Genomic DNA, 25,419 nt, shown 5'->3' with positions numbered 1-25,419 from the left:
AGCCGTCCACTAGCATGCAAAGCTCTTGTTCCTGCCCCAGAGAGAGGGCAGGTGCTGTGAGCAACGATCGTCACCCCAATCAACTGGGCAGCGACACAGGGCGTTTGGGAACCAGGCCCATTTCTGCCCTTTAAGTCCAGGCTTCAGAAACAGCCAGTATGCGCCCGGTTCCCTGCGCCGCCAGGCTGGGAACTCTCTGACGAACAGCTGTTTTCCCCCCCTCAAAAAAAGCCATTTATCGAAACCGAAACTGTTTACGAAACTAGGTCAGGAGCAACGAAACACCAGACTTGGAACCCCCTTGGTCAAAGAGGCCGGACACTGGCGAACCGGAACGTTTCCGATTGTGGTCAAAATTACTTTGAGTTCAGAAATGTCTGTAAATTTACACTAAAAAGGGGAGCGGGGGAGGTGAAAAGGGTCAAAACGTTACGTTTGGACTGACCCGGACAGTGGATCTTTGGTTCTTGAACATTTTTTGACTTTTTTCCACAATTTGGGACAGGAGCATTTTTCACACCGTTGAAAATCCTCCTGGGATTAGAAAACCGTCTCTCACCCAGCCCTAACGAGCATCCAGCTGGAGCTGTTAATTGCCCTCCAGAATCTCAGCTTGTATTACACACTCACAACTCGTTCGCTGTCCTCCTTAGGAAGACAACCTCGAAAACACGACAAGTGTCACTGAGGCAGAGGTGAAAACTGCCTCCTTCAGCTCTGCCAGGGGTTAGCTCAGACACCCAGGACTCCAATTCAAACATCAGCCTGGTTAAATCTGTCACTGCTTGTGGGAGAAAGCAGAGGGGAGGTCACCGATCCGCACATTCTCCTGGGAGCCAGGCTTCGTTTTGGGGGGACACGTGGGCGGAGCCTATTTTGTGGGTGGGGTTTATTTTTGTGGGTGGAGCTTAAAAGAATACCACCACCTTGCCCTCCCCCCACACCAATCTGACCCCTATCTGTCATTTAAAAAAAAAAGCAGGTAGGAGCCAAGGCCAAGATTTCAAGTGACCAGTGGCTCGGTTTTGCCCAGCTGCAGACGCCTGACGCTCAGCACCCAAAGCGATAAACTGGCCATTCAGGAGCCTCAGCCAGAACTCTGCAAAGGGAGCCAAGCCCGGGCGGGGTGCTGCTCACCTCCCTCTGGGAGCCGTCGGCGATGTTGCTGGAGTTTAAGGAGAATATGGCCCCTCGCGCTCCCACGTAGAGGATCCCCTTCTCGTCCTCCAGCAGCAGGGTGGTGTAGTTCAGGGCGCGGCCGCGGAAGCGCCGGACGTCGGATAACTCTGTGGGCGGAGAAGCACAGGGCAGTGTTAGAACAGGACACCTGGGGAGTTGGCTCAGCTCATCTAGGGTGAAATGTGCCCCTACAAGAAGGCCTAGGTCCCACTCCAGCCCAGAAGGATCTAGGTCTCTGGGACTAGCCCCCAAAGGGGTGAACTGCACCTCCAATGCACCTGCATGAGACGGGAGTGGGGATAACTTCACTGGCATTAGCAGGGAAATCCACTTCTCGCATCCGCAGATCTAGACGAGCGGACGTTTCCCCAGGCCCGTGCCGGAGGTTCCTGGGTGCTACTGCGAGATCTCAAAGGGGAGAGAAGGATTCAGGATCTGGCCGTGCACAACGGGGAAACCCTTTGCACCTCCAGAAGCGGACGGAGCTGGGGGTCTGGTGGCCGCACAGAACTAAACTGCATCGGAATTGTCACTCCCGTAGACAGGCAAAGCGGACCAGGAGCTGTGGACAGCGCTTAGCGCCGGGAGGCGCAGGCGGCAGCATGGCTTTGGGAGCCATTTCCCAGACTCACACAAAGGCAGGGCTGGAAGGGACCCTGAGAGATCCCCCAGCCGATCTCCACGGACAGGGTGGGAAAAGGAAACCAAGCGTCTGGAGAAGTCCGGGCAGAGGAACCGATGCCCTTCTGCAGCCGCGCCGGGGCACACGCAGGCAGATGTGATTGCTGCTGCTGGGCTGCATTTATTAGGAGCTGAAGGACAAGGCTGCTTCCCCGGAGCCAGCTCTGGAGGCCGCAAGCCGCACACCAGCTGTCCATGCTGGTCCCTTTGATTCAGCACTTGCTCTTTGTAAGGCTGCTGTATGAGGTCCCCCAGCTCCAGGGAACCCCGCTCTCTCACCTCTCTCTAAGCGCTGCATGTACCAGGCACTTGGCTGTCCCGGAGGTGGGGGTCGGTGGAGAGGTGGGTCCCAGTATGCAGTGACAGCCTGAGGTCAGAGAGAGAGGGAGAGCCATGCAGGGAGCAGGCGCCTGCTGGGTAAAAAGCCCCCGCTTGGAGGACCACTGAGGAGTCGTGTGGCTGGAGGGAAGGCACGGCAGGCTGCAGGCCAGGCTGTAAGCCAGGGGAAGCCCTGAAAAATGACTAGGGAGACTTTGGAGCCTTGAGGGAAACTGAGGCAGCAGATGGGCCCACAGCCAGCCCAAGTGAGTCCCTGCTCAGAGCGTCTCCCTTGCCCCCTGGCTTTAGTGCATTACAGGACCTCCCTACATTGGTTTGCACCAAGTGCCCACATGGGGGAGGGGATCCAGGCACCAGCTGGCAGGGCTGCCCATGACCATGGCTGTGGTACGTTCAGTTCCCCTTAGGGCTGCCAGCCTGGCTCATGCCCAGGGGCAGGGAGAGACAGGCAGATGGATGGGAAGTGGGGGCTGGCTGGCGGCTTGCTGATTCCCTTGGGGGGGCCAAGGCCAGCTGGGATTTCGTAAGCAGAAGTGGGAAAGCCTCCTCCGGCTGCCGGGTCGTGGCGGGGGAAGCGGCTGTGACTCAAACACCGCAGGGAGACGGAGCTCTGCACCGCCGGCCGGGTGTACAGCCACAGGAGCAGTACGGCTGTCACCGCCGGTGTAACTACACCCGGAGTGCTTTAACGGCAGCGCTATCGCTGTTCCTATGCAGGAGAGGGGATAAGCTAGGCCCGTATGAGGCACTGGTTTAACAAACTTTAAAGCTGATTAGTCCCGCGGCAGCCAGCCCGATGCAATGGAGGCGATTGAGTTCGGCTAAGCCCCTCTGACCTGCCTGAAACGGTCGCCACACAGGCGGTCGCACTGGGCTAGCAATATGAGTGTTTGTGTCTCTTAGTTAAACTGGTGCCTCGTCGGTCCAGGGACAAGGCCTCAGTGCGATTTCCAGGGCTTTCCCGACACCTCCCCACTCACGAGCTGGAGACAGATCCAGCTAGAGTCTGCAACATCGTGCGGGTTTTAAGCCAGGAGATTGGGCCTGGTGGGCCCGAAAAGGGGCCCGTTTCCAGTCAGACGGTGGCTCGGGAATCCCTACGCCCTGCTGTGGCGAGCCGGGCCGATCTGTTCCATTTCACAGCAGAGCGAGACGCAGGAAGAACGTGCCGCTTGGCAAAGCAGTGAATGTTTTCCTGTGACATTTCACACGTGTGCGGTCACTAGGTTCACAGCATGGCGGGAAAAATTAAAACAAAAGCCAATAGCCTAGGAAGGGATTTAGTGTAGTGGTGACGGACTAACTGCCGAGAACGCCCAGTTCCTTATCTTGGCTCTGCCACAGCTTCCCTCTGCGGGCTTTGCCAAGTCACCTTCTCTTTGCCCTGGTTTAAGAAGAGGAACCGTGGGGTCCTTACCCAGCCCAGGAAAGGGGCTGGGCCTGAGCCCGCTGGAAACCCGTTCAGTGAACAACTTAAAAACTGCCTCCATTTGCAAGTGTTTGAATGAGCCAATTTTAAGTTTTGTGGGTGACATTTATCCACTTCCCGCCCCCCAAATTACTGAAAACATTCTCCCAAACATTCCATTTCCATTGACCAAAGCCCCGGTTTGGGGGAAACAAAACACTGCCATACACATGTGACACCATTTATTATTTTTTTTTTTTTGCCAATTTTGTTTTTAAAAAGGTGGATTTTTTTTCCACCCAAAAAAAGCCCCTTTTCATTTGAAGAACCTGAAAGCAGCCCCAGGGGTGAAGATTAGCCAGTGTTTGTAAAGCACTTTGAATGTGCACACCAAGTATTGTTATTTAAACAGCCCGGCTAACAAGCCAAGAGGACAAAAGAAATGAATGAGGGGGAAGGTCTTGCGGAAAGCGAAAGGCCCTAATTGCTTTCAGTCTCCTGCTGGAAAGTTTTCTCCACTAATTAAAATCCCTCTTTAGATTCAGGAGCCATTAGTGTCTGGGTCCTGCTACAACAAATCACACCGTTTATGACACCGGTGTCCTTCCACTGCTGGAAGGAGAAGAAATAAGTCCCCGGAGAGCCCGCCTGAGGGCTGTGTACAGAGCACGGCTGGAATTCACCAAGGAATAGCGTTGTCTAGGAGTTAGAGAGCCAGACACAAAAGGAAGGACGCACGGAAACCTGACTGCGGCTGTAGGGAAAAGAGCCAAACCTTTCCAGCCACTCCTTAAAGCACCGGCAGCGCCATCTCCCCGCAGGCACCCAGCGGTTTGTGTCTTGTTCCTGGGGCTCCCGCACACAGGAGCTGCGATTCGAAACTGAAGGGACAAAGGACGAGGGGCTCCCGGGGCCCAGGCCCACACCAGGAGCAGCTTTCCAAGGGGTTAGTAAGTTGCTAGGGGCGAAAGCAGGGCTCAGCCTCTGCGGCTGCTCGCCGGGGGCACAATCGAGCCCAACAGCGAGGGCGGGGGCGCTCCCTGCACGGTGACTGGGCCACGCTCATCTCACACAGGCCCCCGAGGAGCCATCGCGTGGGAACAGCGTCTGGGCCCGATCCCGAGGGGCCTGCAGAAAGAAGGTAACTACCCAAAAGCCCTGGGCCGCCCGAGCACCACGGGGTCCCGCTCCCTAATAACCACACACTAAACAAACGGCAGAGCAAGGAACAAGGATCCATCCCCAGCGCTGCCTCGGACTCACTGTGTGGCTTTGGACGGGTCACTTAACCTCTCTGTGTGTCAATGCAGATAATGCTAGACAGAGACGTGTGTGTGTCCCCGTCCTACAGGAAAAGCCAGCAATGGTTGTGAGGGGGTTTGGGATTCTTCAGCTGTCCCTAGGCTGCTGGGTGACCTTGCCTCAGTGTCCCCATCTGTAAAATCGGGATAATAATACCACCCTCCTTTGCAAAGCATGCTGAGCTCTGCTGCTGCAGATTGCTAGGAACACCCGGTATTACTATTTTGCACACGTAAGATCGATCGTACAGTCCTGCCCAGCTGCCCCACTCAGGATCGGGGGCCCACTGTGCACGATGCTGTACATACGTTGAGGTAGACACGGTCCCTTCCCCAAAGAGCTTCCAGTCCCCGAAATGACTGGCCTGACCGACTGCGCACACAATCACTGTGACAGTGTGTACAACTGAGGTGCACGATCGCCCGCCCAAACGACCTGGAACCCACACAGGCAAGGTATTTGCATCGTTAAACTTTTATGAACAAACCGGCCTGTGCAGAGTAAATAAAGGAAACCCTCCCCCCCCCCACCCCAAGCAAAGCACAAACCATCTGATCTTGACCTCCAGGGTGCTGGAACCCTAGCCAAGGGGAGTGGGAACAGATGGCAGGCACCTGCCTTTGAAATGCTGTTACTGCTTCAGTAATGCACAACAGCAGAGCGACTCTCCAAAGCGGTCAGGAAACAAACGAGACGTTCTAGGCTCCGGCCGTGGGGAGGGAAGGTAACTTAGGCCAAGAGCTGCAATTAAGCAGGTGACGTCCCAACCGACAGGACCCCGGCTGCCATCTGCTGCAACGTGGGAAATCAGGCACTTGCAAGCAGTCGCCGCATGTGCGTTCTGTGCTGGTGTTCGGAGCCAGTGACCTCACGCGGCACCAGGCAACCGCATTCTCTCCCCAAAGGTCCCTGGAGCGCTGTACATTGCAAACCCCACTGCTTCCCTGGAAAGCTGGCGTCTGACTGTTCCTGGCCGGATCTGAGGTCAGGCTTACGTGGCACAGGGAAGAGACCCAAAGGCCCACATGGCAGCCACTCACCCTGCTTTTGGGGGCATCTTTTGATTGCCTTGCCAAGGCACTCCGGAGTGTGCTTCTGCTCCGAGGGGATGATTGGGGAGGGAACCCAGTTCTACGTAGCTTCCCACCCAGTGGATCGTGACAACGGCCCAAAGCCAGAAGTCTCCTCTTCGGCAGCCTCCCAGTTAAAGCTCCAGGAGTTCTGCCGGACTACGGCCAGAGGAACAGGGCAGGAGGACCTGCTGCCGATGCCTTAGAAACTGTCACATTACCGTGTCCACCTGGAGCGATTATTCTCTTCTAACGCGGAGCGTCCCAGGCCAGCCTGACACCATCCAGGCTCCAGCCTGATGGAAGGACGCCAGCTGCTGGCACCATGGGGCCGCTCCGGATCGAGACCTTCGCACGTGCTTCCTGCGCTCGCAGCCTGGGTTGGGTTGGCTGGATTTGCCTGGAAGCTGGGACCACGCAGATCGTCTCTCAGCTAGTTATGGGCTCAGGGACGGGGGGGAGCTGGAGGAGGATGAAGACTTATCCCGGTGTGAAACCAACCAGGGCGGGGGGTTCTCTCCTTCCAGGTCCCAACATGCAGGTGTCTGCCTGGATCTACTGCTCAGCAACAGGGGAGGGGGGAGACAGAGCAGTGGGAGTCGGGGGGGTTCCCCTTCCCCCCATTTGGGGACTTTCAGTATGAAAGCGAGCTAGGAGGGGGCGCTGGCCAGACCCATCGTCACTGACCTCCCCTCTCCCCAAGCTAAGGGGGCCCAGGCCCATGGGGGGCCAGAGCCCAGAACTCCCAACCACCGGTTTCTCGCCCCACCCCGCGCCCAAGCTGTGACACCCGCCCGTTTTGTGTTACTTCAGTCTCACAGCCCAGCCAGCTCTGCTCCAAGGACTCCGAGCTGGACGAGCCCCTCCTGCCCGGGGCCCTGCAGTGTCAGATTCTGGGATCAGACAGCAGGATACATGTGCTGGCCCAAAGGCCTGGGAACGGGCGGGAGAGATGCCGTTTGCACGTGGGGGTGGAGAGCAGAAATCGCTCGTATCATAAATTCCCCAGCGGCCGTCCCTGTGCTGGGGCGCCAGCTGCCTGGAGCCCAGGTTTTGTGAGACCCTCCAAGTTTCATTTCTTAAGCGGAAGCTTTTGAAACGTTTTTCACCTCCTCCCGCACCCCCACAGCCTTGGGAGCTGGGAAGATGGACACGGAGGGAGGGGAGTGGACAGGTGCTGCCTGGGGGAAGTACAGGTCTGGGGGTGGAGCTCAGTCCGGGTAATATCCCAGAGCCATCTAAACCCGACCACGGCCCCTTTCTGTGCTCCACTGCCTGCCTCCCAGCTGCAGCCCTGCTGGTTACTTTGGTGCCCTGGGATGTGCCGAGACCCCTCCTAAGGACCGAGACAAGCTACCAGGCTGTAGGGTCAGGACCGGATACTGCAGGATCTCCGTGTGGAGGCCGGCGTGGGCAGCATCCACACAGCCGGTGCAATTCAGGTGCCGATGCAGGAAGCCGTGTGGCTTGCACCCGAGCCCCCCCCTCCCCGCAGCACCAGCTGGGGACCAGGAGCGGGGCAGCGAGACAGAAGAGAGCCACGCAGATGGCAAGGAGCCAGCCTGCCACCACCCCAGCAGCCAGAGAGCTCACGGAGCCAAAGCCACGGGCTCATCTGGCCATGGGCCACCCCAACAGCAGCACCCCCCCTTCCTCCTGCCACAGATTCACAGAAGGGACCAGTGTGATCATCTCGTCTGACCTCCTGTCTAGCCCAGGCCAGAGACCTACCCCAGAATAATCCCTAGGGCAGATCTCTTAGAAACTCTCTCCTGTTCTAAAAACAGCCAGGCCTGATCTGAAAATCGCCAGCCATGGAGAACCCGCCTGGCTCTTGGTAAATTGCTCCAATGGTTAATTACTCTGACACCTTATTTCCAGTCTGAATTTGTCCAGCTGCAGCTTCCAGCCATCGGATGGTGTTAGGCCTTCCTCTGCTGGGCTGAGGAGCCCGTTATTCAAGATTGATTCCCCACGTGCAGACTCTGAGCAAGTCATCTCTTAAACTTTTCTTTGTTAAGCTACATGGATGGAGCTCCTTGCTACAAGGCAGGTTTTCTAACCCTTTAATCTGTCTTGTGGCTTTTCTCTGACCCCTCCAATTCATCGACATCTTCCTTGAACGGTGAGCACCAGACCTGGACACAGGATCCCGGCAGCAGTTGCACCAGGGCCAAATCCAGAGGTAAAATAACCTCTCTGCTCCTGCGCGAGATCCCCCCTGTTTGTGCATGTTCGGCCACAGCACTGAGAGCTCAGGTTCCCCCGAGTCTCCACCTCGACCTCCAAATCGAGGAGTTGCTGCTTGCCAAGATAGCCCCACCCGCCCTGTGCGCACGGCGGCGTTCTTCCTTCCTCGCCGGATACGTCTACCTGTAGCCAGATCAAAACACGTTGGCCGCTTGTGCCCCGTTTCCCAAGAGATCCAGATCGCCGGATCAGGGACCTGTGCTCCTCATCACACCTTCGCCTCCCAATTCTTGTGTCGTCTGCAAATGTTACCAGTGATGATTTCATGATTCCTTCCAGGTCGTTAACACCAATGTTAAGTAATGGGGGGCCAAGAACAGGACCCCCCTGGGGACACCCCTGTTGGGTGCTGCTGCCCCACTGATAATGCCATTTGGAGACCTCTCAGCAAGCCGGCCGTTAATCCATGGGTGACCATAGCACAAAAGGCTCCATCATGACGGATCCCCAGAGAGGCCATGGCTAAGAAGGCCTGGAGCCTCCCGTCCCCTCTTACCTGCAACAGCCTGTCCCCTGGGGCTGGGTAAAGCACAGTGCCAGGACATGGGGGAGGAGGAAAGCTTGCCCGGGGTGTGTGTGTCTGTGCTGTGCTGGTCCCAGGGGAGGGAAGCGGGGCAGGTTTTCACTCCAGCACTGGAGAAGAGGGAGGAATCTGCCAGGACCCTTTTCCCAGCAGCTTCCAGCCTAACCCAGTTTTGCCTTCTGCAGTGAAACGAGGTCTCGGTAATGGCTGCATGCCAGCGCAGAGAGCTGGCGCAGTGGGGCAGCAGCTCCCGCAGGACTAGGCACACTCTGATTCTGACGCAGTTGCCGATGGAGTCAAACGAGTGAGCGGAGAAGCACGGCTCCCACGTGCAGGGGCTGTCGCTGGGTCCCCGTTCCCCGGCTGGGCGGCTCACTGCTCGTTCCACCTCTGCCCCCCCATCTCTGCCCTGCTGCAGCCAGCCGAGGAGAGAGCTCGGCTGATCAGGGGAAGGGAGGGCTCTGTGCCACTCCCAGGGCGCAGGTGCGCTGGGTGGTACTGCCCTGCACAGTCACTTTGGAGGAAGAGAAACCCAGGCTGCTGCGAGCGGATCCCGGCCTGGGCTCACCACCACGCTCGCAGAGAGGGAGCGTTCCCGTCTCTAGAGCCAGCTCTCTGATCCCCCACGAAAGCGACTGACCCGGCCTCAAACAGACAGCGATGTCCCAAGCCCCAGGGACGCTCGCTCCCCTCAATGGTGGGCAATACACTCATCACTGCAAGGGCAAGAGACCCAGCTGGCCTGGCCCAGCCGACAGGTTTCCTGAGCCTTCCTCCAAAGGGTTACCGGGGCCTTGGAGCGTTACTGTCCTGGCAAACGGCCGAGCAGTGCCCCGCCCTGCACGGGACAGCGGGCAGCTGGTCACTCACGCATAGGCTGGCATAGCTCTGCTGGCCAGGAGTGTGACAACCCATAACTATGCTGGCAAAATCCCCAATGGAGACGTAATTATGCCAGCAGAAAAGCACTTCTAGCAGCAGCCTGACATGGGGTTCGGGGAGGTGGGGGCTCTTCCAGAGTCAGGCCTTAGCGACGGGAGAGGCGTACGGAAGACCAAGGTCTTTAGAGAGGGGAGACGTGTCAGAAAGACTCCGATCCTTAGAGATGGGAGACGGATCAGGAAGAATCATAGAATATCAGGGTTGGAAGGGACCTCAGGAGGTTCTAGTCCCACCCCCTGCTCAAAGCAGGACCAACCCCCAAATCCCTAAATGGCCTCCTCAAGGTCCTTAGAGAGGGGCGAAGTGTCGGGTGAACGGATGCTTGGGGGGGAGGAGAGGCAGAGCTGGCCTGGCCAGACCACGGCTGCAATGCACTTGGGGGTGGCGTGGCAGACGGGCTACAGTGCTGGGCAACGCACTGCCATGACGGCGCAGGGTCTCCAAAACATACATCATGGGCGGCTTTGCTGGTCCCACAAGCCAGAGATGCAGGACAGACCACCACAGCGGGGCTGTGTGGTGACCCTGCGCCAAGTCAGTGCCCAGGGGCTCAGACACCACAGCGGGTGAAGAGGGCCCAGCTGCAATGGAGCTGGGACCATGTCCACCAGCGGAGGATCTGGCCCCTGTTCCCTATGATCTTCACAAGAACAGCCATCCTGGGTCAGACCAATCGCCCGTCTAGCCCAGGATCCTGCCTTCCAATGGTGGCCCATGCCAGACGCTTCAGAAGGAATGACCAGAGCACGGAAATTATCGAGTGATCTAGCTCCTCTCATCCCATCCCAGCATCTGGCAGTCAGAGGTGTAGGAACACCCAGAGCACAAGATTCCATCCCTGACCATCGTGGCTAATAGCCATGGACCGACCTAGCCTCCATGAACTTTCTAATTCTTTTTTGAACCAAGCTACATTTTAGGCCTTCATAACATCCCCTGGCAATGAGTTCCACAGGTTAACGGTGCATTGTGTGAAAAAGTACTTCTGTTTGTTTTAAACCTGCTGCCTATACATTGGGTGACCCCTGGCTCTTGTGTTATGGGAAGGGGTAAATAACACTTCCCTATTCATTTCCTCCACACCAGTCATGATATATATAGACCTCTATCATATCCCCCCTTAGTTGTCTCTTTTCCAAGGTGAACAGTCCCCGTCTTTTTAACCTTTCCTCATACTGCCCTCATCTTTGTCCCGGCCCTACCTTGCTGGCCATCTAGCCATCCCTTGCAGGTCCAATGCCTCTTGTTTACAGAACCTCCGATTGCGCTAGTCCCTGATTGATAGAAAGGGCCCTGCTTTCCATCCAGCCTTCTGCGCAGAACAGCTGAACGCCATGGGAAAAGTCAGAAGCAGCTGTGAGGCCTGTGCCAGGGAAGCACGTATAGACCTACCCTACAGGGAAGTCCAGGAATATTATTCCTCATGTGTTGCATTCTCTCGCTCAGTCTTCCTTGAATCCGTGCTAGGGCAGCTGTATTTCCAGTGCCTGAGGCGCACGCAGCCCCCTCCCGCCCATAACCCAGATTCTGATCTGGTACAAATTTACCGCAGCGTCGCTCAATTCTGACTTCAATTCATTTACTCTGGATTTATCCCAGCGTCTCCCGGACCAGAATTTATGAATCGACCCCCTCTGCATTTAACACGGGATACGTTACGTAAAGTGGGTCACATCTGCAGCACAAGCCGCGGCGTCCAGATGTTCATCTAGACCTGGTCCCCAGGGGAGGCTGCCTGATGGGGTCACGGCTTGTTAACACACTGAGCTGCGTCACAAGGGGACTCCTGGCCGAACACAGGGCTGGAAAGCCACTTCCCCTCCGACTGCAGCTGCCAACCTCCCCTTGGGCTTCGCGCCTGAAACGAGCCATCCAGCAAACCTAGAGAGCAGAGGTGACGGGGGCCAGCCCAGGTGGGGAGCTGTGGGGCTGCAAGGGGCTGTTTTTAGAGACTGCTACGGTCAACCCTCAGCACAGGGGCTTCAGCTAGGGTGACCAGATGTCCCGATTTTATAGTCCTGAACGAGGGCGACTGTAACTTTTCATACCCTCTCTCCAACCTCTCCATCCTCCTCCTCAAAGGAAACCCGCGCAGCACCTTCTAAAGACCAGCCGGGGAGCTCAGGCCTCTTCCACATTTCAAACGCGACAGCGGCCCAGCTGCGGTGCTGAGTAGAAACGCTCCCTACGCCAACGGGGTTGGGGGGGGGTCTCTCCCAGCAGCCTAGGTCACCCACCGCCCCGAGAGGAGGGAGCCGGGGCGACGGAACAATTCTTCTGTTGGCCTAGTGCTGTCCACACGGGGACTTAGGTCGGCTTAACTGCTTCGCTCAGGGGGGTGGATTTTCACACCCCTGAGCGCTGCGGCTGGGTCGATGGAATTTTCTAGGGCAGACCAGCCCTTAAATTCATAACTCTGCCAGGTCCCAAAAGCCGGGGACTCAGTGGAGACCCTGGTTTCCTGGCTCATCACAACAACCCGTAACTCACTAACTCTCCTTTCTCCCGTGGCGGCAGAAGGGTTATCCGCCCACTTCTCTCTGAATCGTCTCTTGCAACTCCTCATGCGTCCAGGGCACGTCTACACTACAAGCTATGTTAGGTCGATTAGCAGACGCCGCAGTAATTCTTTCACTGGCTCATGTCCACACTACCCTCCTTCTGTCCACACCAGGAGCGCTTCCACCCACTGAAGAGGGGCAGTGCGGGCGGCTGAGAGCCGGAGCTCTGCTCTGCATGGCTCCCTGCTGGGAGCCCAGCTGCCCTCTGGGGCTTCGTGCCTTCCTGCTCCCAGCCAGGAGCGAGGGGGGGAGCTGCCTGGGGCTACTCGCCTTGGTGGGGAGATCCTGGAGGGCAGGTGGGGGCGCCATGCGCTTATCACACAGCTCCTTGGGAGGCAGGGCTAAGAATCAGAGCGGAGCGCTAGTCCCAGCTCTTACAGACTCGCTGGTGAACTTCGAGTCACGCCCCATCTCTGTGCCTCCCTTCACCCGTCTCCCCGATGGGACACTGCTGCTCAACTCAGCGCGTGTGAGCCACGGATCCGTTGGGGGGAGGCGCTATGCTCTGTGTGTGGTTACAGAATTCACTTCAACAGTGAAGCATCAGGAACGTCGGCGGTGCCGGGGGAGAGCTGGCCCCGTCCAGCAGCGACACTGCACTGGGGCATGCATGGGCCTGCGGTGGAAGATTCCCAACGGGCGCGCGTGGCTGTCACACGAGCATCCGGAAGCTGCAAGGAGAAGGACACTGAAAAGCAGGGAGAGCAGAGATCTGACTAGTCCCGGGGGATCCCTCCTGGCAGAAGAGGTGGATTCCCGGGAACATAGGCGGCAGGTTTGTATAATTTTTGGTGGGGCCCAAAATGGTGGTGCCCCCCCGCTCCCGCCCTGTAAGCCGATATAAAATGAAGCTACAACGCGTCAGCGCCACAAGATTACAAGGGTCAATTAAAAGTGGAAAGTCAGAAGCAGCACTTGCCTACTTCAATATACGGTATTATATTTTGTTGCATCTGTTGTGATGAAGTGGGAATGTTCTTAATATTTTCTCTGAATACTGTGTGGGTGCCTCAGTTTCCCCTGCAAGATGCCAACTGAAGGTGTTGGGGACAAAGAGATCAGGTGGCCTCCCTGTCCGGAAGAGACACAGAGGCCAGAGGAGGGAGTGTCAGTTTGGAGCTGGCTGGGGAAATGGGGAGAGACCCAGAACTTGGTTCTGGGCTCCCCACCCCCCAAGATGGACCTGACAGAGGGGTTCTGTTTTCTGTACCAACAAGCTCTGTTTAAACTGTGTTCCCGTCATCTAATAAACCTTCTGTTTTACTGTCTGGCTGAGAGTCACATCTGACTGCAGAGTTGGGGTGCAGGGACCTCTGGTTGCCCCAGGACCAGCCTGGGCAGACTCACTTTGGAAAGTGCATGACGTGGAAGGGCATGCTGAATGCTCCGAGGTCAGACCCAGGAAGGTGTAAGCTTCTTGCCCTGGAGACAGTATGCTCCGAGAGAGGAGGCTCCCCCAGAGTCCTGACTGGCTTTGTATGGAGATGTTCCAAAGCATCACAGCATCCCCTTCCACACCGTGCACTTCCCAGAAGTCCGCACAGGCACTGACACTCCCTCCTCTGGCCTTTGTCTCTTTTCCAGGCATTAGGAGGCCACCCGATCTCTCTGTTCTCCAACACCTTCAGTTGGCACCTTGCAGGGGAAACTGATTTGGGAGAAATGAAGTAAAAGCTGCCCAAACCGAGCTTGAGCACTCCTGAATTTTGAGGTGTTCAAATCTGGAAGGCAGGTGCTGGGGGTGGGAGAGGGCTGTGGGCTCCATGGGGGAGCATGGCAGCAACTGTCTGGAGCTGCATGGAGCCAGATACGCTGGTCTGAGTGGCACAGTAAGCGGTTTGGGGGTTGGAGAAGAGGTAGGGAGTTCCGGGGGGCAGTCAAGGGACAAGGAGCAGGGGGAGTTGGATGGGGCAGAGGTTCGAAGGGGCAGTCAGGGGACAGGCAGCAATTGGATAGGCATGGGAGTCTAAGAGGTTTATCAGGGGACAGGTAGGGGGTGCGGTCCTGGGGGGGGAAGTTGGGTGGGGTCTCAGGAGGGGGCAGTTGGGGACAAGGAGAAGGGAGGCTTAGATAGGGGCTGAGGTCCCAAGGGGCAGTTAGGGGCAGGGGTCTCGGGAGGGGGTAATTGGGGAACAAGGACCAGTGGTGCTTAGATAGGGGGTGGAGGTTCTGGGGGGCAGTTGGGGCAGGGGTCTGGGGAGGGGCAATCAGCGGACAGAGGCTGGGATTCAAAGGGCTCTGGGCTGCTGGCAGCCGCGGGGATCCCAGAGCCCTTTGAATCCCAGCCCCGGCTGGGAGTCAGAGGACTCTGGGCTGCCTGCAACCGCAGGGAGCCCAGAGCCTTTTAAATCCCAGCCGGGGCCGGGAATCAGAGGGCTCTGGGCTGCCCGCTGCGGCGGGGAGCCCAGAACCCTTTAAATCTCAGCCGCTGCTGGGATTTAAAGGGCTCTGGGCTGCCTGCAACCGCGGGGAGCCCGCAGCCCTTAAAAACTCAGCCGCGGCAGGGATTTAAAGGGCTCTGGGCTGCCTGCAACCGGGGGGAGCTGAGACCCTTTTAAATCCCAGCCGCAGCCGGGAATCAGAGGGCTCTGCGCTGCCCGCTGCGGCGGGGAGCCCAGAGCCCTTTAAATCTCAGCCGCGGCTGGGATTTAAAGGGCTCTGGGCTGCCTGCACCCGCGGGGAGCACAGAGCTTTTAAAATCCCAGCTGCGGCCGGGAATCAGAGGGCTCTGGGCTCCCCACCGCAGCAGGCAGCCCAGAGCCCTCTGATTCCCGGCCGCGGCTCGGATTTAAAAGGCTCTGGGCTCCCCGTGGTTGCAGGCAGCCCAGAGCCCTCTGATTCCCGGCGGCGGCTGGGATTTTAAAAGCTCTGTGCTCCCCGCGGTTGCAGGCAGCCCAGAGCCCTCTGATTCCCGGCCGCGGCTGGGATTTAAAAGGCTCTGGGCTGCCCGCCGCAGCAGACAGCCCAGAGCCCTCTGATTCCCGGCCGCGGCTGGGATTTAAAGGGCTCTGGGCTCCCCACCGCAGCGGGAAGCCCAGAGCCCTCTGATTCCCGGCTGCGGCTGGGATTTAAAGGGCTCTGGGCTCCCCGCCGCAGCGGGAAGCCCAGAGCCCTCTGATTCCCGGCTGCGGCTGGGATTTAAAAGGCTCTGCGCTCCCCGCGGTTGCAGGCAGCCCAGAGCCCTTTAAATCCCAGCCGCGGCCGGGAATCCGAGGGCTCTGGGCTGCCTGCTGCAGCGGGAAGCCCAGAGCCCTCTGATTCCCGGCCGCGGCTGGGATTTAAAAGGCTCTGGGCTGCCCGCCGCGGCGGGGAGCCCAGAGCCCTCTGATTCCCGGCCGCGGCTCGGATTTAAAAGGCTCTGGGCTCCCCGTGGTTGCAGGCAGCCCAGAGCCCTCTGATTCCCGGCCGCGGCTCGGATTTTAAAAGCTCTGTGCTCCCCGCGGTTGCAGGCAGCCCAGAGCCCTCTGATTCCCGGCCGCGGCTGGGATTTAAAAGGCTCTGGGCTCCCCGCCGCAGCAGACAGCCCAGAGCCCTCTGATTCCCGGCTGCGGCTGGGATTTAAAGGGCTCTGGGCTCCCCGCCGCAGCGGGAAGCCCAGAGCCCTCTGATTCCCGGCTGCGGCTGGGATTTAAAAGGCTCTGGGCTCCCCGCGTTTGCAGGCAGCCCAGAGCCCTTTAAATCCCAGCCGCGGCTGGGATTTAAAAGGCTCTGCGCTCCCCGCGGTTGCAGGCAGCCCAGAGCCCTTTAAATCCCAGCCGCGGCCGGGAATCAGAGGGCTCTGGGCTGCCTGCTGCAGCGGGAAGCCCAGAGCCCACTGATTCCCGGCCGCGGCTGGGATTTAAAAGGCTCTGGGCTGCCCGCCGCGGCGGGGAGCCCAGAGCCCTCTGATTCCCGGCCGCGGCTCGGATTTAAAAGGCTCTGGGCTCCCCGTGGTTGCAGGCAGCCCAGAGCCCTCTGATTCCCGGCTGCGGCTGGGATTTTAAAAGCTCTGTGCTCCCCGCGGTTGCAGGCAGCCCAGAGCCCTCTGATTCCCGGCCGCGGCTGGGATTTAAAAGGCTCTGGGCTGCCCGCCGCAGCAGACAGCCCAGAGCCCTCTGATTCCCGGCCGCGGCTGGGATTTAAAGGGCTCTGGGCTCCCCGCCGCAGCGGGAAGCCCAGAGCCCTCTGATTCCCGGCTGCGGCTGGGATTTAAAAGGCTCTGGGCTCCCCGCGTTTGCAGGCAGCCCAGAGCCCTTTAAATCCCAGCCGCGGCTGGGATTTAAAAGGCTCTGCGCTCCCCGCGGTTGCAGGCAGCCCAGAGCCCTTTAAATCCCAGCCGCGGCCGGGAATCAGAGGGCTCTGGGCTGTCTGCTGCGGCGGGCAGCCCAGAGCCTTTTAAATCCCAGCCGCCGCCGGGAATCAGAGGGCTCTGGGCTGCCTGCAACCGCGGGGAGCCCAGAGCCTTTTAAATCTCAGCCGCTGCTGGGATTTAAAGGGCTCTGGGCTGCCTGCAACCGCGGGGAGCCCAGAGCCTTTTAAATCCCAGCCGCCGCTGGGAAACAGAGGGCTCTGGGCTTCCCGCCGCAGCAGGCAGCCCAGAGCCCTCTGATTCCCGGCGGCGGCTGGGATTTAAAGGGCTCTGGGCAGCCCTGGCGGCGGCGGCGGCAGCGGCGGGGGGGCGCTCCAAGCAGGGGAGAAAAAACATTGGTGGGGCAGAGCCCCTGCTTGGGATTTATTCATGGGGCTAAAGCCCCAGAGCCCCATATAAGTCGGCGCCTATGCCCGGGAACCTTAGAAGAACAAACAAGACGGAGCAGAGAAGCCCTAGCACCAAAAGAGAGAGTTGTGAGATGAGAGGAACCACGCCAAGATGACCTGTTATTGTTTCAAGGCCCTCGTTACACCATTCCCAAGCCTAGAGCGTAGGTTCAGCTCCCTCGTAACGCATGGTGCATCTCGCTGGGCCGTGGGCCGCACCCACAGTGCTCCTGGAATGGTCCCCGTGCTCCTGCCTGACGACCCAGCTCCTTCAGGAGCCACCCCCTCTGCCCAGATCTCGGGTTCCCCGCACCCAGAGGGCGTGGAAGGAAGTACTCACTCCACACCCACTACGGAGAAAAACCCCAGACAGGGACCAATACGGGTCTGGATTTCTCTCCTCCCCAGTGACCATGTCCCCGATCCCCAGGATTTCTGCTTCAAGAGAGATTATGCAGATTCCAGACGGTCTGAAGATGCCTGGGTGGCCAAGAGGCCATGAACGCACAAATCCACAGTAATGGGCTATTCCAACATCTAGCCAGGTCCCCGTATGGGGGTAAGGAGCCGCCCCGGTACAAAGCTGCCCGCCAGGATCCCACCATGAAACGCCACCAAGCCTGTGTGGAGCCATTTCACTTTTGTGCTCTGATTCGGGGAGTGGTTCTAGGATTCCAAAGATCACCAGGGATGGAACCAAATCATGTCAGATGAGGTGGCTTCAGCCCTGCCCTGCCCTGTTCCCCTCTCCGTGTAGCCCCTGCAGCTGTCAGAAAGAGAGGGCAGAGACAGGGAGATCAAAACACCCCAACACAAGCAGTTTCCGGGGAGCGTGTGATCTCCAGCTGTTTAGATCCTGCAGGTACATGTTCTGTACAAGCACCGCTATTCACGGGCCTTCGATTGACACAGGGGCACACACCCATGGTTTGCAGATTTGCATCTTAAAACGCTGAATGTTCTGAAGAAGTGTGAAGAATATTTTAGCACCTCCTGTAGTCTCTCTCCCCCCCCCAGTGTGTGCATGCAAGGCGCACACGGTGTGTGTGGGAGGAATCACACACACACACACACGCACACACATCTAGGGGCTGGACCGGCTCCATTCTCAGCGGTTCACCAAGCCAGTCCTTTATTTTAGAAGTTAACATCTTGTCTCCAGCGCTCAGGTCACACACACAAAAAAGCCTTCAAAAATGGGAACGGAAGCAGCTGGAGCGTGCAGCACCGGCTGGTGCAGCGAGAGGAGGTGTCAGCGCGCAGCACCGAGGTGTCAGTGTTACTGGCGTTTGTCTCCCGGCTCTGTTTCGCTGCTGGGGAGAGCATGCAGGGGAGGAGGCGAGTGGCCGGGGCAGGAAGATCTAGGTGCAGTCTCATGGTGTGGGAACAAACCATCACTTTCCTCCCCCACCCCTGCGTGGCTCCTGTGCCCAGGGCAAAGCCTATTCAAACCAACCGGGCAAGCAGAAGGGCCGTGTTCAACCCCCCTGGAATTCTGATCGCGCCGGCGGTGTGTGGCCAGAGCTACACGGGCTCTGCATTTCATAGAGTGCCAAATCCAGCCAAGCTAGTGCTGTGAGAGGCAGCGTAGCCTAGTGGCTAGACCACTGGACCGAGACCTGCATTCCAATCCCAGCTTTGCTACTGAGCTGCTGTGTGATCCTGAGTGGGAAAGTCACATCCCCTCCCCTTGTCTTAAAGCCAACTGGCAAAGGGGCTCCAGGAATATCCGGATCCTGGTCTGTACACTCTGGTGGGGCCTCGACTGCACTAAAAAGTGACCCCAAAACACAGGCCCTCCGCACACTTCCCTGGGAAGGAAATGTCCATATCTTGTCAATTGCTCTGGGCTCGTGGCCAGTACAGAGATCTCTAGAAAGCCTAGGGTGACCGCACAGAAAGTGTGAAAAATCGGGACAGAGGGTGGGGGTAATAGGCACCTATATAAGAAAAAGCCCCAAATATCTGGGCTATCCCTAGAAAATCAGAACATCTGGTCACCCTAAGGCAGCCTGACCCAGCAAAGGAAAACCTCACTGGGAGGGCGGGGTGGATTGAGAACCACGTACAGAGACGAACGATCCAAACAGAGCGGGGACGCCTGGAATAATCTTTCAGACGCGAGGCGAGCGCCCCAGAATCCGCTCGCCCATTCGTGCCCACACCCACCTGTCTGCTCAAAGCCTAGGCGATGGAGGTGACTGTCGAATAATAAGAATTCCGAGCTCTTCTAGCGCTGTTCCTCTTCAGATCTCAAAGCGCTTTACAAAGGAGGTCGGGAGCATTATCCCCGTTTCACAGATGGGGAAACCGAGGCACAGAGCGGTGCAGTGACTTGCCAGCGATTACCCAGCAGGCCAATGGCAGAGCCAGGAATAGTACCCAGGTCTCCTGAGTCCCAGGGCCCTCCCCACTAGGCTATACTGCTCATTGCTACCTGTGAACATAACACACACAGGCAGGAACACCCCCCCACAGCTCCAAAGAGCCACGGCGAATCCCACGCACTGCCCACGGCTGCAAGCTTGCGCCCAGATCATGAAAGCACGACACGGGCTCTGCTGGGCTGACAGGCCTGCGCTAAGTGGATTTTAATCACCTGGTGTGCTGGGCTTATTTGAAAAGCCTCCAGAGCTCCATTTAAACACAATTAATTGCCAATCTATGCGTGTGACGCGCCCGCACTGTCTCCGTGCCATGGAGGGACGCTCTCCCAGCCGCTAGAGAAACCACCCACAGCCACTTCGCTTCCTCGTCTGGGACCCGCCAGGCAGAACCCGCACAAGCTGACAGTCATCCTCCAGCGAAAAAGGAAAACCGGCTCGTTTCTCTCCTCCCACCCCGGGTTCCCATCTGCCTTTGCAAACCCATGCTGGGCGATCCAGGGCACATCACGGCTGCAGAGTTAAGCAGCAGCCCAGCTCACGGAGCGGGTCCTGAACCTCGTGGGGCGGGTGCGGGGTGGAAGGGGAGAGGAGAATCAACTCGACTAGATTAGTGAGGAACATACTAAAACTCAGCTAGCTGGAAAGAAACAACACACAGACAAACTTGGGTCACCACTATTATCATAGAATCATAGAATCTCAGAGTTGGAAGGGACCTCAGGAGATCATCTAGTCCCACCCCCTGCTCAATGCAGGACCAATCCTCAATAAATCATCCCAGCCAGGGCTTTGTCAAGCCTGACCTTAAAAACCTCTAAGGAAGGAGATTCCACCACCTCCCTAGGGAACCCATTCCAGTGCTTCACCACTCTCTGAGTGAAAAAGTTTTTCCTAATATCCAACCTAAACCTCCCTCACTGCAACTTGAGACCATTACTCCTTGTTCTGTCATCTGCCACCACTGAGAACCATCTAGATCCATCCTCTTTGGAACTCCCCTTCAGATAGTTGAAAGCAGCTATCAAATCCCCCCTCCCGACTCTCTTCTGCAGACTAAACAATCCCAGTTCCCTCAGCCTCTCCTCATAAGTCATGTGCCCCAGCTCCCTAATCATTTCCGTTGCCCTCCGCTGGACTCTCTCCAATTTGCCCACATCCCTTCTGTACTGGGGGGCCCAAAACTGGATGCAATACTCCAGGTGTGGCCTCACCAGTGCCGAATAGAGGGGAATAATCACTTCCCTCTATCTGCTGGCAATGCTCCTAATAATGCAGCCCAATATGCTGTTGGCCTTCTTGGCAACAAGGGCACACTGCTGACTCTCATCCTGCTTCTCGTCCACTGTAACCCCCAGGTCCTTTTCTGCAGAACTGCTGCTTAGCCACTCGGTCCCCAGCCTGTAGCAGTGCATGGGATTCTTCCATCCTAAGAGCAGGACTCTGCACTTGTCCTTGTTGAACCTCATCAGGTTTCTTTTGGCCCAGTCCTCTAATTTGTCTAGGTCCCTCTGTATCCTATCCCTACCCTCCAGCGTATCTACCACTCCTCCAACGTCGCCAGCTGATTCCGCATGTCGAAGCATGAGCCTCTCTTGCCAGGGGCAAGAGACACAGGCCCGTCAGCTCAGGGCCTCTATGGACATGCCTACGCGGCAGCCGGATGCTGCGATTCCTCGCATGCGCTCTGCCCGAGCCAGTACGCTAAAAAGCAGCAGCGTGGATATTGCGGCACAGGCAGCGGGTTCCAATCACGTTCCCATCAGCCCGAGCTCGGGTAGCTAGCCTGAGCCGGCGCCCGCTGCTGCAAGGGCGCCCCGGCTGCTGTGAGCGGAGCGGAGCTGGTGCGAGTCTGTCTGCCCAGGCTGGGAGTCGCAGCATGGAAGTGCCCTCAGCGGGCGGAGGAACAAAGGCACCCTGCTAGCGTGCGCAGCGGGGCCAGAGTCGGGGATGCTGTTGGACCCTGGGCCTCGGGTTGCCAACTTTGTAGTATTGAAAAACTGGACGCTCCAGGCAGGAATGCCAGAACCTGCCATAGGCGCCGACTCCGTGGGTGATCCGGGGCTGCAGCACCCAGGGGGAAAAATTAGCAGGTGCTCTGCACCCACCGGCAGCTAAGCTCCCCCATCACGCCGCGTCCCCGCTCCTCCTCCTCCCTCCCAGCGTGTCCTGCCGCCTAACAGCTGTTTGGCGGCGCGCAGGACTTTCCAGGATGCGGGGGGAGGAGCGGGGAGGCGATGCGCTCAGGGGAGGAGGCGGAGAAGAGGCAGGGCAGGGGCGGGGATTGGGGGAAGGGGGTGGAATGGGGGCGGGGAGGGGCGGGGACTTTGGGGAAGGGGGTGCAATGGGGTGGGGCAAGGGCCGTACAGGGGCGGGGGCGGGCCGAGCACCCACCGGACAGAGGGGAAGTCAGCACCTATGGAACCTGGCTGCCCCGCCCCTTCCCAATAGGCCCCTCCCCTCCCCCGCTTCTTCCCTGAGGCCCTGCTTTCCCGAGGCCCCATCCCTGCCCCACCTCTTCCCCCAAGGCCCCACCCCCCATTCACTCCTCTTCCCCCTCCCCCCATCGCTTGCTGCTTTTCCTCCACCCTCACCCCCACCCCAGGGACTCGCCCGCAGAGCCGGGGCTGGGAGCTGCAGCTGACTAACGCAGGTCAGAGGCAGCCCCAGCTGAGTAGGGGATGGCGCAGGTGACGACTGGGCACCTCTCCTGCCCAGTAACCAGACTTTGGGTGCCTGGTCAGTGGATCTGACTGGACATTGTCAGGTCCCCTTTTCGAGCGGGCTTTCCAGTCACCCGGCAACCCTACCCGGGCCATCTTAGCAAAGTTTTTGGCATTTCATTTCCTAGGATTTCTTTTCAAAGGTAGGACTGCAGGTAGCCCCCAGGTTTCTCACTCTTTGGGGTGCACGGGCTTTTCACCAGCTCTCCTGGATGTGCTGGGCTTTGGCCAGGAAGGACTCTTCTGCGTGCAGCAGTGAAGTGTTATCTCCCCACCGAGCCACGCCAGCTGTCCCAGCAGCAGTTCAACCCAGGCAGGCAAAGCGCACTGATGTCCTAAGGGGCAGGGAGCTGGTTCAGGCTCTGCTCAAAAGCTCCACCGATACCCTCTGAGCATGAACCGAAATTATTCTTCACCCCTGCACGTTCTCGCGCCCCGCCATCATCTAGCGAACAACGTGCTCCTGCAGGGCGGAGCCCAGCCCACTCTGGCTGAAGCCTTGCTAAGAAATAATGCATTCAGATTTTCTTTTCTTAAAAGCAGCACCAGAAAGGAGCCCTCCCCCGACCCGCAACTTCCCCTCCTGCAGGAAGAGGTGAAGGATTTTAGTCTGTAGTGGTTTAGGCTCTGATACCATCTTGGGCTATTCCTTCCTTTCCCCTCTCTGTGCCTCATTTTCCTCATCAATAAACTTTTGGCAACTTTTAAACCACCCCCGTAACAGAGGCTCCCCCGAAGAAAAACAAAAAACAGCGAGAGGGCCAAAAACCCGCCCCCATAGCTAAAGAGAGGAAAAGAGGCGGTGAGAGGCCAAAAGACATCCTTTCAAAACGGGAAGTCAGGTCCTACTGAGGAAAACAGAAAGGACCCGAAACTCTGGCAAGTCAAGTGTAAACGTATAACCAGGCAGGCCCAAAAAGAACAGAAGAGCAACGAGCACATTTTTTAAAGTACATCTGAAGCAAGAAGCCGGCCAAACAATCATTAGGCCCACTGCATAATCCAGCTGCCCAAGAAGCACTCAGGGAAGATAAAGCCGTTGCAGAGAAGCTAAATGAATTCTCTGCATTGGTCTTGACGGCTGAGGACAGGAGGGAGATTCCCGTACCTGAGCCCTTCTTTTTTGGTGACAAATCTGAACAACTGTCCCAGACTGAGGTGTCAACAAAGGAGGTTTTGGAACAAACTGGTATTACTGTGACATTTCTGTCACCGGGACCAGATGGGATTCACCCCCGAGTTCTGAAGGAACTCTGCTATGAAACTGCAGAACTACTAACGGGGGTACGTAACCTATTGCTTAAATCAGCCTCTGTATCAGATAACTGGAGGGTAACTAATGTAACACCGATTTTTAAAAAAGGCTCCAGAGGTGATCCTGGCAATGACAGGCCAGTGAGCCTAACTTCAGTACCAGGCACATTGGCTGAAACTACAGTAAAGAACAGAATTCTCACTCACACAGACGAACACACTATGCAGGGGACGAGTCAACGTGGCTTTTGTAAAGGGAACTCACACCTCACCAATTCACTGGAATTCTTTGAGGGGGTCGACAAGCATGTGGACAAGGGGGATCCGGTGGATATAGCGCGCTTGGACTTTCAGAACGCTTTTGACAAGGTCCCTCACCAAAGGCTTTTAAGCAACGTAAGCAGTGATGGGATAACAGGGAAGGTCCTCTCATGGATCAGTAACTGGTTAAAAGACAGGAGACAAAGGTAATGGAGAGAGGTAAATAGCAGGGTCCCACAGGGATCTGTCCTGGGACCTGTACTGTTCGACATATTCATACATGATCTGGAAAAAGCGGTAAACGGTGGAGAGGCAAAGTTTGCAGGCGATACAAAATTACTCAAAATAGTTAAGTCCAAAGTTGACTGGGAAGAGTTACAAAAGGACCTCACAAAACTGAGCAAGAAAATGGCAGATGAAATTCAACATTGATAAATGCAGAATAATGCACATTGGAAAACATAATCCTAACTAGACATACAAGATGATGGGGTCTAAATTAGCTGTTACCACTCAAGAAAGATTGTGGAGTCACTGTGGATAGTTCTATAAAAACATCCACTCAATGTGCAGCCGCAGTCAAAAAAGCGACCAGACTGTTGGAAACCACTAGGAAAGGGATAGATAATAAAACAGAAAATATCAAATTGCCACTATATAAATCCCTGATGCGCCCACAGCTTGGATACTGCGTGCAGACGTTGTTGCCCACTCTCAACAAAGGTATGTGAGAATTGGAAAAGGTGCAGAGAAGGGCAACATAAACAATTGGGGGATGGAACAGCTTCTGTCTTAGGAGAGATTAATAAGACTGTGACTGTTCAGCTTGGAAGAGAGACTAAGGGAGGATATGACAGAAGTCTATAAAGCATGACTGGTGTGGAGAAAGTGAATAAGGAAGTGTTATTTACCCCTTCACATAACACACAAACCAGGGGTCACCCAATAAAACTAACAGGCAACAAATTTAAAACAAACACAAGGCAGTATTTCTTCACACAACGTCCAGTCAACCTGTGGAACTCCTTGCCAGGGGATGTGGTGAGGCCAAAACTATAACTGGGTTCAAAAAAGAACTAGATAAATTTATGGAGGACAGGTCCATTAATGGCTATTAGCCAGGCTGGGCAGGGATGGTGTCCCTAGCCTCTGTTTGCCAGAAGCTGGGAATGGGCGACAGGGGATAGATCATGTGATGATTCCCTGTTCTGTTCATTCCCTCTGGGGCACGTGGCACTGGCCATGGTCGGAGGACAGGGTGCTGGGCTGGATGGACCTTTGGTCTGACCCAGTCTAGCCATTCTTATGTAAAATGGAACAATGACACCGCACTGCTTCGTGGCTAAGGGTTTATAAAGAGCTCTCTGGTTTTCAAAGCAGTCATGCCCTCAGCAGTAGATGTGTGAAGAAGCTGGGACCAGCCTCCTGGTGCCAAGCCCTGAACTAAACCCACTAGCCCACATGACGCTCATGGGACATCTACTCATCTCAAATGTGAACTTTTAACCAAGTTCTCGGCTTCTCCTGAGCATTCTGCAGGGATATTTCAACCAACACTTTTGCCGTTGCAAAGAAATTGCTGCAGTTACATGAAGGTTTTATTTTTCCATGAGAACTGAATTCTCCTTGCTCCATCAGCCTGTAAGCGAATGCTGTGCAACCGTTAGTTAATTAATCGGCCCTCTCATCATCCCTGTGAGGTAGAGGCTCTTGCCTTGGCTTCACTTCCAAACTGTCTAGAAGTATTTAGCGGCATCTCAGGTGAGATGTCACCAAGCCAGCCCGCAGGGCAAAGGCCAAGCCGC

At 56.9% G+C, this 25,419-nt stretch overlaps 1 protein-coding gene across 9 annotated transcripts in view; it reads right to left on the bottom strand.

The window, feature by feature from the left end:
* SEMA4G (semaphorin 4G) overlaps positions 1–25,419 on the bottom strand; it is a 101,128-nt gene that overhangs the window by 27,604 nt on the left and 48,105 nt on the right. For all 9 annotated transcript variants that reach the window (XM_045023651.1, XM_045023647.1, XM_045023646.1 and 6 more), the window contains exon 3: positions 1,138–1,286. In XM_045023651.1, the coding sequence (XP_044879586.1) occupies positions 1,138–1,286 (149 nt within the window). The remainder of the gene's footprint in view (positions 1–1,137; positions 1,287–25,419) is intronic.

Source organism: Mauremys mutica, chromosome 7 (genome assembly GCF_020497125.1).
Source record: "Mauremys mutica isolate MM-2020 ecotype Southern chromosome 7, ASM2049712v1, whole genome shotgun sequence".
In the NCBI taxonomy this organism is placed as follows: domain Eukaryota; kingdom Metazoa; phylum Chordata; order Testudines; family Geoemydidae; genus Mauremys; species Mauremys mutica.
Note: the sequence above shows the minus strand (reverse complement) of the source record. Positions and strands in the feature narration are given on the sequence as shown.